Below are 14,650 nucleotides of genomic sequence, written 5' to 3'. Positions count from 1 at the left end.
AAATTCCTTCATGCATGTATATAGATGCATAAGATATTTATAAAGTAGAGGAGAAAATCAAAATCTAACCTTCACTATCTTCTGTCTCTTTTTTTAATTAACAGAAGAAAGTTAAACAGAAAAACAAACTGCTGTAGTACACCTCTGCAAACAATTAAACTTTACATATTCATTGACTCACTGATTGAAAGAAAAAGAGAGGAAGGAAGGATTTCCAATATGAACCCACAGTCTGAGTTTCTAGAATACACACAGCTACCATGTACTGGAGTATCTCCCATGTACCAGGAACTGTTCTATATGCTTTACACATATCATCTTATAATCATCTAAACTAGGGATTAATGTCATAATAAAATGAGAGAACAGGTTAGAGAAGTTAAGTAACTTCCTTAAGTCTGCATACAGTTAACAATGGTAGAGGCAGGATCTGAATTCAAGTCGACCTGACTGCAATACCTCTGCTTTTAAAAAACACTGTGCCAAGAGCGTTCCAAGAAAAGCATTTAATTTCACACAAATTTCTCTCTTACTTTTGGAGAAGTAGTTTGTAACTGCTGGGTGCTTCCTTCTCTGTGCCAATAAACCTTAATAAAGCGATTATTTAGCACTGCTTCTGTACTTGATATTGCTTTCTTTGCTTCTTCATATGTTGCAAATTGGATAAGGGCACCTTCAGGATCACCATTATAGGCAACCTAAGATTTAAAATATTAAGCACATTGAATTTGCAAATGAATCTATTGCTTCATACAGTAAAATTCCCCAAGAAATGAAATATTGGTCCTCCAAGTAAGAGTCTATCTTTACACTTCCTTATATCTAGATTATTACCGTAGCCTACTTTCACTCCAGAAGAAATGGTAACTGAGGACCGTTCAGAGTGGAATCAGAGCCTCCTCTATATAACACTTAGTAGAGAATGCTCACTGCACAAATGTTATATACAAACATTAGAATGTTTCACTTTCTACCCCCAATATTAAGGCTATGAGAAAGAATCCTTATGTCACTGAGTGACATGACTTAGATCCCCAGAGTCAGAAAAAGGCAGTAAACTACTTTGAAAGGAGTGATCTCTAATTGAAAATTACAGAAAAATCCATCTGTAAAATTTTCCAAATTGGTAACTCTCACAAAAATATTTCCAAGAGCATAAGAAAATTTAAGGCAGGCGGGGGGGAGTAAGATCTACAAAACAATAGCAACAATCACATTTTACACATAAGGAAACTAAGATTCAAAGAGTAAGTGATTCTGTAGATCCATACAACGAATAAGTAGTAGATCCAGGGCTTTTTAGTGTTCAATTTCCTGTTCTTTCAATAACACCAGTACTTTCCAAAGTGTGTTATATAAACTACTGGTGATGCAAAGCAATACAAAATAGGGATTAAGCACACAGACCCTGAATCAAGCGACCTCGCTCCAGATAACAATACCCACTCAGTAGTTGTTAAGAATTAAATAGTAATTCATGTAAAACAGAGCAGGGTGGGGGAGGGGGGGAGTTCTATTAGGATAAAGCTAAAGGGTTTCTTTAAACTAACTTTCAAATATATGTATTTTATAAATAATAATGCAGGTAGTATACAGATAGAGCAATAGGACCTATACAGAGATAAGATACCAATCTTACCAGTAACTGAGGAAATACAAGTTGAAACAATAGTGAGATACCATGTTTTAACCCTCAGCTTTAAACTTCTTTAAATTTAATATTACTAATGTAGTTAACTGTGTAAGGAAAAGAACTTTTTTTTTTTTTTAAAAAGATAATTGGCTCCACTTATTTTTTTTTTTTTTTAATAGCTACTTTATTTATTTATTTTTGGCTGTGTTGGGTCTTCGGTTCATGCGAGGGCTTTCTCTGGTTACGGCAAGTGGGGGCCACTCTTCATCGCGGTGCGGGGACCGCTCTTCATCGCGGTGCGCGGGCCTTTCACTATCGCGGCCCCTCCCGTTGCGGGGCACAGGCTCCAGACGCGCAGGCTCAGTAGTTGTGGCTCACGGGCCCAGCTGCTCCGTGGCATGTGGGATCTTCCCAGACCAGGGCTCGAACCCGTGTCCCCTGCATTAGCAGGCAGATTCTCAACCACTGCGCCACCAGGGAAGCCCCAGGAAAAGAACTTTTTAAAGTCTAGATCTAAACGTGGTAGATAAATCGAATTGCCATAAAAAGATATTTAGAGATATTCAAGATACAGGAAATAACTACAGGGTAATATGTATACTAGGGACCTACATACTTTTAAATACGTACATATTTTTAAGTTTGCATACTGATTTATAGGTAGATACGTACTCACAGAAATACAAAACAAAAAACCCAAAATAACACATGGTAAATTGTTACCAATAACGTAATAATATTATGGGTATATATGAGGAGAAGAATGGAAGAGACAGAGAACTGAACACATTTTCTTTAAATTCTATATAAATCTCTACTGCCCCACCCTTTTTTGTTGAACTTTCTTTTCATTTTAGGGATTGACTGACTGATTGATTTGGCTGCGTTGGGTCTTCGTTGCTGCCTGAGGGCTTTCTCTAGCTGCAGCGAACAGGGGCTACTCTTCGTTGCGGTGCGCAGGCTTCTCATTGCGGTGGCTTCTCTTGTTGTGGAGCACAGGCTCTAGGCACGCAGGCTCAGTAGTTGCAGCACACGGGCTCTAGAGCGCAGGCTCAGTAGCTGTGGCGCACGGCCTTAGTTGCTCCGCGGCATGTGGGATCTTCCTGGACCAGGGATCAAACCCGTGTCCCCTGCATTGGCAGGTGGATTCTTAACCACTGCGCCCCCAGGGAAGTCCCTCATCTATTACTTTTATAGTATTATTTTTTAAATAGAAAGAAAACAAATTTTTCCAAAATATCAACTTAAGCTGTACTCTCTAACATTTATTCTTATTTTTATCAGATTATGGGAAATAATTTAGTTCAAAAGAATGCTGCACAAACTGGAAAAGAAGCCCAACATTATTTGAACACTTTCAACGTATTACATAACGTCAACTCAATACTAAATAACCTCACAAGTAACATACACCTAAGCCAAGGTCTAATTTTAGGTGAAATCAAATACAAATTACACTGATATTTATCTTAAAAGATGTTCAAAAGTGGAAGAGAAAAAAGTAAATGTTTAAACTGATTATGGATTACCTGGTATTTGGGCCCCCAAAGTATCTATTAAATGTGTCCCACCATAGGGGCAGCAAAAATAAATCTGACTGAAGCATTCTGCTAACGTGAAACTAAGGAAATGAAAACTACTGTAAGATTAGATTTTACCACTGTGGTTATTTAACTTTGCTGTAATTTTATGATAATCTCTATTAGGTAAAAAGTGTATAATAAGATCAATCAAGTCTCCTGCCTTTTGAAAGTAAATATGTTATTCAAAATCACACATTTTCCTAAAATAAAAAGTTTCACTTCATATCCAATTTTCTAAACTTAGAATATTACCAAAGTTTCCATAATATTTTCTTATAAAACTATTTTTCTTACTACATTAAGGTTCCCTCTGTAAATAATTAAGCAGAGACAACAGAATCACTTTAAAGCTCTTACCTGTAAGTTAACCAAGGTTCCAAATCGACTAAAATGCTCATTAAGTTTGCTGATATTATTTAATTCTGGAGGAACTTTTCTAAGTTCAAGTTTGGTATTTTCATTTCCAAACTGAACCTTTTTCTGGAAGCCTGGGCTGTTTGTTCTATTAAAATTTGGTCTGTAACAAAAATCAAGTTAATTAATACATTCATTTATAAATCCTGATCCCTATCAAGTACAAAAGAATAAAGTTTTGCAACTTAAGTTCAATTTTTTTTTCAAAATTGAAATTGCTAGTTGATAAAGGGAATTTATTTTTTTTCCTCAAAAAATGAAGTTTCCAAATGAGTAGTGTTCATTATCTTTCATGGAAGCCAAGTGAGAAGGGTTCTTCCATATCATTTGTTCCTTTCCACTTCTATTCCACTCCTACTTAAAATTCTTAGCAGGAAAGGTCTTAGCACCCTCTTTCAGTCAATTTGCCTATATAATCTTGGCCGTTTCTGCAAAGGCTAACTTATTGAAATATTTCCTACTTCAAAATGTTGATTAAAAGCAAGAAATGACTGTCTCGACCTCCTTCCAATTAAAAAAAAAAAGTCAGAACTGTCAACCATACGTTTGACACTTGAAGAAAGGGGGGCAAAACTGTGGCCCAGGGAGGTTACATTGCTTGCCCTAAATCACAGAATTAAAGGCAGAGACAGAACTAGAAATTATCCAATTAAACATATGTTAAAGTTCTAAAAGTGTGATCCCAGTCTTTCCTCAAACATGCAAATTTGTAAATGAATCATCAAACACACAGCCTCCCCTACCCCCACAAAGGCTGCTTTCTAACTCCTAACAGGAATTGCCCACATGTAAAGCCTCCTTTCATACCTAACCCTTCCTTCCTTCCCTGAGAGTAGGCTCATGACTATCCTTTAAACAGCTAGTATTCAACAACATCGCTAAGTTAAGGGGTGGGTTGTTGTTTTTTTTGTGAAGGTAGGGGGAGGTACAAATAGGAAAACTTATGTGCTCAACCACCACACCATTTCTATAAGAAAGTACCTTCCAAGTACCAGACAACTAACTAACACATTTTTAGAAAACAAATACTATACACTTTAGTTGGGGACTGCCTACAGAATAAATTTTATTTTGAAAGAGACCACTATACTGTCACAATAATACTGCAATGATCCTAAAGATCACTGCATAATAAAATTCCTCAATTTCCCCTGCCAGCTTACTTATCAAACCAAGTCTTCTTTGTAGGAACTCCAGGCTCCCCAGAACCAATGGTTCTTTTCCTTGACTCTGAATCCACTACTATCCTCATACTGCTTTTATTAGGAGGCTTTTCTGTTTGAAACAAAAGAAAAGAAAGCATAGATTAATATTTTCTGTTAATCATAGCCACCTCCTTAAATCTGCATTAAAAACAAAGTTCTGAATTTTTGTCCAAATATACATTTTAGAAGAAATAGAAATATATGTACATCTAAATATAGTCATCTAAGGGATTTTAACTTATCTTGAATTCCTTTCACACTTAACTGAAGAATAATCAGTAATTCTCATATGTCAAATTAATAATAAATAAATCATCTTGGGGCTCTGAGTTTATAGTTTTGAAATTAAATGTACAATCTACAAGATATAAAATTTAACACTAGTCTAGTAACCTTAAGACTCAATAACTTGGAGTTGTGACTGAAATGAGTTGCTTACTTAAACATCAGCATATTAACACAATAAAATCATGTTAAATTTAAAAAGGTAAAGATTCAACGTTGAAATGCAGTGCAAAAGAGCTGTAAATATGTGCTACTTTCAACATTTTACATACACTTAGATGGAGTTTGACAAACACAAAACTACATTTAACCTGTTATTCCCAAATGACGCCAAAGTTTAAAACATGCTAACCTTAGTCCACACGGAAAAAATATATTTTAAGATTCCTTTCTTAAAAGATGGATAAATTGGTTATATAACTCCTATTCTGAGTATTTCTAAACATATAACTAACCAAAAGAACTTAGGATCTGTTTCAGCACAATCTCTCTCATGGCTACCACTATAATCTCCATGCAGGAGATCCTCCTACCAAATCTGTTCTTCCTCTCAATGAATGATATTATCATCTGCCCAATTATCCAAAACAGAAACCTGGTGTCTTTCATTTCACCTTCTCCATTACCCCCATTCTAAGTCCCCAAATTCAATAAGTTAAAGGTGTTGTCAACTCTTTCCACTAAACTTAAATCTCTTACTTCCCACTGTTACTACACTAGTCTAGCTACTTATCATCTCTTTTCTAGAATTTTTCAAACGCCTTTCATTGGCCTCTCATCTCCCCGCCCCCATATCCCTTACTCCCTCTGTTTCTAATCAAAAAGATCTTCCAGTTTCACAAAAGTAGCACAGGATATATGTGCTTTATCGACCCCCTTTTTCTGGCTAACTCTGACTTATCCCACATCTCTACAGCACATCAGGTGGAAACATCCAGTATCTAGCATTGCAGGCATTCACAGTGCAAGTTGTAGTTTCTTTGCCGAGTGGTATCTTCACAGGACCAGTTCTGCAACAGAATTTCTGGCCTTATTCCTGCCTCCCAAACATGTTCACTAGCCCTTTTAAAGAGTCTTTGAGCTATCCAATATCCTTTTGTACTTTAATATGTTCTTTATCTGAAGGTTCACCAAGAAAGGCAGTGATGTGTTTGCTCCAACTCATCTGTATTCTCTCTCATATTCTCTTTCATTGTTATTTATTTAAAAGAAGGAGTGTTAAACACACAGAAGCAAGTTCCTCTTGATATACAATTAGTAAATGTGTCTATTAGTTGTATTTACTGTGTTTTCCCCTGATATCTTTTTAATAAATTGTTTTTCTGCTTAACGTTTTCAGCACTGGTTTTGTTGATGGCAAATGAAAAACCACTTAGCCCTTCTTCCTACCTATCTGTATCCAGTCAAGGGAGTGTCTATCAAGTTCTCCACTGCCTTAGAAATCTAGAAAGTACCATTATCAGGACCTCTAGGTCACTTTTTTGATTCCAAGGCATCAAAAGTCCTAAAGTTTTTTCATTTGTTTAGTAACAATAATTTCCTATGAAGTTGAAAGTATGAAGCATAAAAATATAGTTATCACATAATAGTCTGTGACAAATATAAATGAGGCCATCTATAGGCTATTAGAAATGTATAATAATTATATAATGAACAATATTATAAACTTTTAATTATGTATATGTCACAATCCAGGCCAGTAAATTTCAAACCAAATGGGCAATAGATGAGAACATTTTGAGGGGAGGAGGACTGAAAAAAGATAAGGCAATAGAAGTATAGGTAATCCTCAATTTAAATGGTTTGCTAAATCAGTTGTCTCGTACATAAAAACAATGTTATTAATGGAAAACATATTCCTAAACCAGCTTACAGAAATAGTACATGATATATCTAAAGAACTTTAAAAAGTACTAAAATAATCATTATGTATAATGATTCTATGAGAAAAGGCATTCAAATTTCTAAGTAGGCATACCAGACATTTATATCTCAATAGAGCCATTTCCTATAACTTGTAACTACATGCATGTGGAGCTGAAATTACCATAATTCCAACTTCTATACGGTAAGATTTATGTGCAAAGGATTTGCTCCTTCTGTCTTCTCTCAATCACCAGCAAAAAACTGTCCTAGATTTGGGATGGGTCTAATAAATGTTGATCTATAGTGGCATACATTTATGCCACTCCAAAGCAGCAAGGTAAGAAAGAGATGATTTGATGTCAGAGGTTCCAGTAAGAGCAAGGAATACTGGTATAATGAAAAGAAAATGAGTGCTAAATAGTGACCCAAAGAAGGAAGGGGTTTTCTCTGAACTAGTCAGGTAGGAGACACTCAAGGGATGAGTAAATACCATGAACAGCCATAATCTTAAGTGGCTACTTTTCAATTACAAGCAATCTTATTTCCCTTACATAAAAATTGTTAAGAAACCTTTTTTCTATTGCTATTAATGAAAGTCATTAGAATGCCTCAAGGAGACTTTAAAAGGTGTGGGGGGAAAGGGACATCCACATGAAATGTTGTCCTGTGATCTCACAGGATATAAATTAAAACGTTCCTCACTCCACCACCACAGAAAGTTCTCTGAACACTCAAGGTAGATGCTCAGAATCTGACAGTTTCTAATGAACAAACAAAAAAAGTGCAAAGTGTAAGTAAACACAAGTTTACTAAACCACATTAGGTACAGACTGTTACTTATTTAAACAAGTTGGACTTTTATTCACAACTGACAATGCATGACCTTTTTTTTTCTTTTTTATTACTAGAAATGAAAGATGGCAAGGAAAGACTGGAAAGAAAATGGGATTTAAAAGTTAGTTGAAGTAGTTAGGAAAAAAGATATATTTTTATTGGCCTGTGTAATATTTTCTATAACGTCTGACAACATTGCTCCATCTTTCAAATTAATGTGAACTCTCCCTCCTCTGAACCTTCGTATCAGTTTGCACCTCTGTATAGCACTTTCCCTGCCCTGGCTTGTGGACCAGTCTAAATTCTATCTTCTTCTCCCATTCAGAAATTATACCAAAAAGTCTGTCTCCTCTAAGAAAATTTTAAAAGCTAACAAGTCACTTTCTAAAATATAATTCTTTTTGCTTAAAATATTATAAGCAAACCAGTATCAAATTCTAACATGTCAAAAGCAAACAAAAATAAAATATGTATCAAGCATTAAATTTGTACAGCTAATTTCATTATCTAAACTACAAAATAATTTATCTTTAGGAATTAAAGCATTAGTCTTGAGTTTAAATGAACCAATTAAGACTGCAAATGATAGCATATGCCCCCAAAAAGCTAGAAAATAAGGACTTTGGGGAAATTCCTTTCCCCTTGGATGACAGAATAAAATGTCACCAACACCACAAATAGGGTACCACACATTACCTTTTCTCTCATGTGAGACCAAAGGATCCAAGGAACAACCATAATCATCATCCCTTACTCAACCCCAATAAACACAGGACCTACTGTTCTTTTTAAATGCTCTGCCACTCTTGATATTATGAAAATGATAAGAAGAAAAGATTCATCATAGTACCTCTGGGTGGCAAATCCATATCCCCTGATGTCAGTCCTATCAAGTTAGGCCTTTGCGCATGCACTCTGTGTCGATACATTGGTCTGGAAGTGTTTGTTATGCTTGGGGCTTCAGGATTGTAGCCATCTGTGTCATATGTATCTGGTAACACAAAAACTGCAATTAAAAAACAATTATAAAACTCCGCTTGGTAATTTTTTTATATTGATAATAGAAAAAGTGAACTACATAACATATTACTAATTCATAACTAACATGTATATGTATTTTTTAAAATAGTCTTATAAAAATTAAATGTTATTAAAAACTTAGTTTTTTAAAAAGTGTAACTGAGAACTTATATTTAATGTGCATTCACCATGTCTACATTTTATTCCATATAATTTTAGTAAGAAAAATAGACTTGATAGAGCAATTCACTCTCTAGACATTTTTAAATTCCTCACCTAAAACTCTTCTCTAAACTATATTACATTATTAACATAGAAAGGGCCAAAACTGCACCTGCAGTAAAAAGAGAGGGTGGAGCAGGAGGAGGCTGGTGATGGATGCCAGTTGTTACCACAGTAGGAACAGAGCTGGTTGCAGAGTTTGGGGGAGCATCCATGCCAGATGGTTGCAAAGGAGGAAGTGGAGGTGGTGGTCCTGTCAAAACCAAAGAATAAGAAATATCATCTGAAAGCAAACAAATAAAATAAGTTATTGTATATCCAAACGTAATATTCTCCTTTAGCAAATTATAATATCTACAAACACCAAGCTCTTACAACTATATGAGTTTTTCAGGGTAAAATGTTCATTTAATGCATTCCAAACAGGTTTGTCTTAAGCTATAAAGGACTACAGATAGCTGGGATTCATCAGTAACATGCATAATTCAGGGCCACCCCAAACCACAGTAAACCATAGGTTTGGCACAGCCTGAAAAATAAGGAGTATATTCCAGATGGGAGCATCTTATTCTTAGTTTCTAGCAGGCATCTACAGGATTACTTTAGATACTTTTAACAAAAGTAAGCATCAAACTATTAACTTTAATAAAAGACTATGAATGAATAGATAATAAGTACAGGCAAACATATTTACTTACCTGTGACAGGTGGTAGACTGGGTGGTAATGGACCTGGCGGTGGCACTGGGGGTCTCAGATTCACAGGTGGGGGTGTAAGAATTGGTGGTGGTGGAGGGAGTCCAGGAGGAGGTGGTCCTTCAACAACAGGAGGCTGTGCTGGGAAAGGCAGCATACCAGGAAGATTGACATCTTCTACAACTACCGGGTCACTTCCATGATCAAAAGGGCACATGTCTCCTCTCATACAGAAACCCTTTTCTGTGAGGAAGAACAATTAGAAAGAAATATGAGGGGCTTCCCTGGTGGCGCAGTGGTTGAGAATCTGCCTGCCAATGCAGGGGACACGGGTTCGAGCCCCAGTCTGGGAGGATCCCACATGCCGCGGAGCAACTAGGCCCGTGAGCCACAATTACTGAGCCTGCGCGTCTGGAGCCTGTGCTCCGCAACAAGAGAGGCCGCGAGAGTGAGAGGCCCGCGCACCGCGATGAAGAGTGGCCCCCGCTTGCCACAACTAGAGAAAGCCCTCGCACAGAAACGAAGACTCAACACAGCCATAAATAAATAAATAAATAAAAATTTAAAAAAAAAAAAAAAAGAAAGAAAGAAATATGAAAAGTGCTGGACATATACATTTTCTCTAAGTTAACAGAAGTGGAGATATTTAAAAATAGGAATATTTTTAATACTGGGCAAGTATAAGTAACCATATCACAAGAGTTACCTACTCATTTCCAGTAATATAAAATACATATTAAGTGAAAATATAGCTAACATACCCCCTAAAAAATGTATCACCAAATTAAAATGAGTATACCCAGCTAGCAACATGATACAGCTTTAATACAGTTTACAAAACTTTTACAGTAAAATCTTAAAGAGTCTTCAATTCATTTATAAAATGATTACATAGGTGATATTCATATTTCTAGGTTTTACTTACATGCTAATAACCACTGATTTCTAAAGAAGTAAGTTTTGTCAAGAATGTTTCAGTAGCCAATTCCCTGGTAGGTAACTCAGTAGATATTACTCTTGTTTGGCAAATTCCAAAAATATGGTAAGACTTGGTGCAAATAAACACTCTCTTTAAATTGATATTCAATAGTCAGTGGTGACTAATGAAGACTTCAGTAATATACTGAGGAATTCATGAAGTGCTTAAAACTAATTTCCCACTATTTCCAATAGGTTAAGTCTTTGAGTAACTGTGTATAACCTAAATTTACAGAATTTACTCAGCTGGAAATATTAATTCGATACCTCATGAAATAGTTGACAGGCTTACCATCATAGTCTCTACACCGTTTCTTTGGCATTGGTGGTCTTACATACGAGTTATGGTCCACTTGGTCTTCATGGAATTCAGACCAACTTTCGGTAGTATTATTACCATGATGAGTAGGAGCAATTACTGTAATAGTGCTGCTCAAAGTAGGTACAGGGTAGTGGCCAGATGAAATATTAGGTACCGAAGAGACTGGAGTATAATTGTTTTCTAATGCATCTGCTCTATCCAGGTCATATTTAGGTTTTACCAGATCCCTTTCTGCAACAAAATACAAATGAGTTATAAAACTACACTCTATTTTTAAAAAAAACAAAAAACACACATGTCCCAAATCTAAGAAACAGATATTGGGTTCGCCAAAAGGTTCGTTTGGGTTTTTCCATAAGACGTTATGGAAAAACCCCAACGAACTTTTTGGCCAACCCAATATTTTTGCTAAACATAGAGAAAAAGTTCAAATTTTACACAATCCTCCTTTTAAAAACTATTCAATGTATATACAATGTTCCAAGATAAGCTATTTCTTTTCAATATGACCTAAACTAAAAAACCACACACATAAACTTGCTGTACCTAATGAGATTTTTATGTGAGTTTTAGTTATAGCAGAGAATTTTTTAATTTTCTTCACTGCAATCTTAGTATGCATAACTTTAGCCAACAAAACAAAATCTACAATATAAGTATGGTTATTTTTTCTGTGATGAACATTTAGTTGTCATCCATTCAAAGGTCCTAGCATGGCTTTATACACTGAACACTATTTGTTGAAGATGAGAATGGATGTGTAAAGAGGAAGAAAAAGGAGTACATAATAAACACAAAGAAATTAATTGGGTCAAGAAAAGAAAATTTACCAAGGAAAGAGAAAAGACATTAAGGAGATCAGTTAAGTGAAGCAATGTGTAGAAAGGCCTAATACACCTAGATCACAGGGGGAAAAAACTCTAAGAGTAACAGAGAAATACAAGGCTTATACAAAAGCCATAAATATTATTTCCTAAAGACTAAAAGTAACTATACAATAAAGGTTGCAAGGGTAGTAAAAATCTAAGTTGAGTAAAGGTGTTTTACTCTTAAGGTGTTTAGTTGTTTTACTGCCTGCAATATATTCCTTTCAATAATACACAATGAAAGAAAAATATGCATGTTGGAAATGAGACGCTCTTGTAAACTCACACATCTAAAATGAAAATTTTTAACTGTTTTCATAGTTTTGAGGTCTAACTGATATAAACTCAACATACTCAAAATGCACAATTTATGAATTTTGATCTATGTATACACCTGTGAAACCAAACATCTCAATCAAAATAAGGTATATACTGTACATACTCATCACCCCCCAAAAATATCCTTGTTCCCTTTTATGATCCATCCCTCCTTTACTTTACCCCAGGCAACCACTGAGTTGTTTTCTGTCATCATAGATTAGTCTGCATTTTCTAAAATTCTATGTCTCTATGTCTCTCTCTCTCTCTCTCTCTCTCTCTCTCACACACACACACATTTTTTGTGTGGCTTCTTTCAATCAGCATAATTATTTTGAGATTCATGAATTTTCCTGCATGTATCAATAGTTCTTTCCTTTTTATCCATTCTATGGATATACCATAATTTGTTCATCCATTCACCTGTTGATGGACGTTTGGATTGTTTCTAGCTTTTGGCTATAACAAATGAAGCTGCCGTGATCATCTGTATATGTCTTTGTGTGGAAATACACTTTCATTTCTTTTAAGTAAACACCTAGGAGTGGAATGGCTGACTGGGTCATTTGGTAGGTATAGGCTTAACATTTTTAAGATACTGTTCAAGTGTTTTCCAAAGAGTTCCAGCTTATCTCCATCCTCACCAACACTGGAGAGAGCAAGTCTTTTTAATTTCAATCATTCTGATGAGTGTACAGTGGTAATTCACTGTGGCTTTAATTTGTATAAAATAAAAATTTTTAAAGAAATTTTTAAAAAGTGTTCACTTGGACACACAAAATACATCAAAATAGAAAAAAATAAAGATAACAGTGACAAAATTACAACAATTTTTAAAGCCCTCAAATACAGGATTGTTTTCCCCATGCAAGTGCCAGCCAACACGTACATGGACGTGGATCACTTACCCCTGCTCCGCGTCCTGCTTCTGCTTCTAGTCCTGCTTCTGTCTCTATCCCTGTCACGAAGCCGCTCTTTACTCCAACTTCGACTCCGACTCCTGCTGTAACTGCGACTTCGCCCTCGTCTTCTATTGTACCGGTCTCTGTATGAATCTCTTCGAGGAGGGTTTCGATCATAATCTCTTTTGCGAGAACGATCATCTTTTTTTCTCTCATCACGACTTCTAAAGAAATATATGATCACTTTTATGAAAATATTTAAGTGGACACAGGAAAAACTCTAATTAAATGCAAAAGTTCTATTTTATTCTTGTACCGTCATGATTCTTTATCCCACCATCAGAATACAAACATAAGAAACTCAAAAAACTGAAAAACTGAACATGATCTGCTAAAGTACTCTAAAACCCCTTCTAAGGAAAAAAAAAACAATACTCTTTTGAAGTCTTCATTTTATACACAAATGCATCTATACATTAAGGGATCTGTACATATGTCCTATAGTATATATTGTCTTGTACACAGTCTCATACTTATAGGCATATATTACACACACTGCACTCTAAATGCTTTTGAAGCCTTAATGGGAAAAATAATGTATTCACTCTAAAGGGAAACTTTGGGCAAAAAAGGTCTCACATTAAGACTTCACTGGAATTTGCAGTTAGGAATAAAAATAATAACAATAACTACCATATGCTGAGCACTGTTCTAAATCTCACTTCCAGGACCAACAAATCTCACCTAGATATTTTTGGTAGAAAAGGATCGAGTTACCACTTTCCTAGACCAATAAAAGAGTAGACATTACTTACCCCTATGTAAAAGAAAATCAAGTCTAAATATTCATATAAAATAAAAGCAAGGTCTAAACATTGAACATGGTTCAAAGAATCAATCACCTATTTTCTCTGTATCGGGAGCTTGACTGAGGAGGACTGTGATTTAGCCTTCTAGAAAACTTCTTCTCTCGCTCTTCCTCTTTTGTGATCTGATATACAAAGAAAAATGTGTGCAAGTTTAACAACAGTTATTCCTTGCCATGTTACTGTTTCAATGACTTAACTGATATTAAAATATGAGCAATAGGGTTTTCTTGTGACAGCACTGAACAAAATAAATTTGTGTTCTAAGTACAATCATTTAACAATAAAAGACAGGCTTGCTGAAAGTTAAAGTGAATGGTAAAGAAATTCATAAATGCTTATCTTAGATAACAGTAGCGAGAAAAACATTTTAAGCAAGTGTCCTCATTTTACACATCATTCATGGAAAGTCAATTTTATTCCTTCTTTCAAAAGTCCATTCAAGTTTTGGTTTCATGGATCTGATCTAGCACCAAACACATTAGGGACTAAAGGGGAATGCATTAGAACTAACCAAGTCATAGAAAAAGAAAACATTTGAGAAAACAATACCTGTGAAAATAAACAAGTGAAAACAGTTCTCTAGTTTCTCACAGCAGTATGACAGCTATATATTCCTCTTTCCTACAATTCATATTATA

General features: G+C 35.3%; 1 protein-coding gene across 22 annotated transcripts in view; it reads right to left on the bottom strand.

Moving 5' to 3' along the window:
- RBM26 (RNA binding motif protein 26) overlaps positions 1-14,650 on the bottom strand; it is an 84,843-nt gene that overhangs the window by 39,140 nt on the left and 31,053 nt on the right. For 12 of the 22 annotated variants that reach the window (XM_057533044.1, XM_057533059.1, XM_057533048.1 and 9 more), the window contains exons 4-12: positions 14,046-14,134; positions 13,150-13,367; positions 11,028-11,288; positions 9,761-10,000; positions 9,175-9,345; positions 8,671-8,826; positions 4,794-4,905; positions 3,574-3,733; positions 534-698 (exon numbers count right to left, since the gene is read on the bottom strand). In XM_057533044.1, the coding sequence (XP_057389027.1) occupies positions 534-698; positions 3,574-3,733; positions 4,794-4,905; positions 8,671-8,826; positions 9,175-9,345; positions 9,761-10,000; positions 11,028-11,288; positions 13,150-13,367; positions 14,046-14,134 (1,572 nt within the window). The remainder of the gene's footprint in view (positions 1-533; positions 699-3,573; positions 3,734-4,793; positions 4,906-8,670; positions 8,827-9,174; positions 9,346-9,760; positions 10,001-11,027; positions 11,289-13,149; positions 13,368-14,045; positions 14,135-14,650) is intronic. The other 10 variants (XM_057533052.1, XM_057533051.1, XM_057533050.1 and 7 more) reach the window with 5 other exon arrangements.

The sequence above is a fragment of the Balaenoptera acutorostrata genome, chromosome 18, assembly GCF_949987535.1.
Source record: "Balaenoptera acutorostrata chromosome 18, mBalAcu1.1, whole genome shotgun sequence".
Classification (NCBI taxonomy): domain Eukaryota; kingdom Metazoa; phylum Chordata; class Mammalia; order Artiodactyla; family Balaenopteridae; genus Balaenoptera; species Balaenoptera acutorostrata.
The sequence above is the reverse complement of the archived record's forward strand: the minus strand, read 5'-3'. Positions and strand labels throughout refer to the sequence as shown.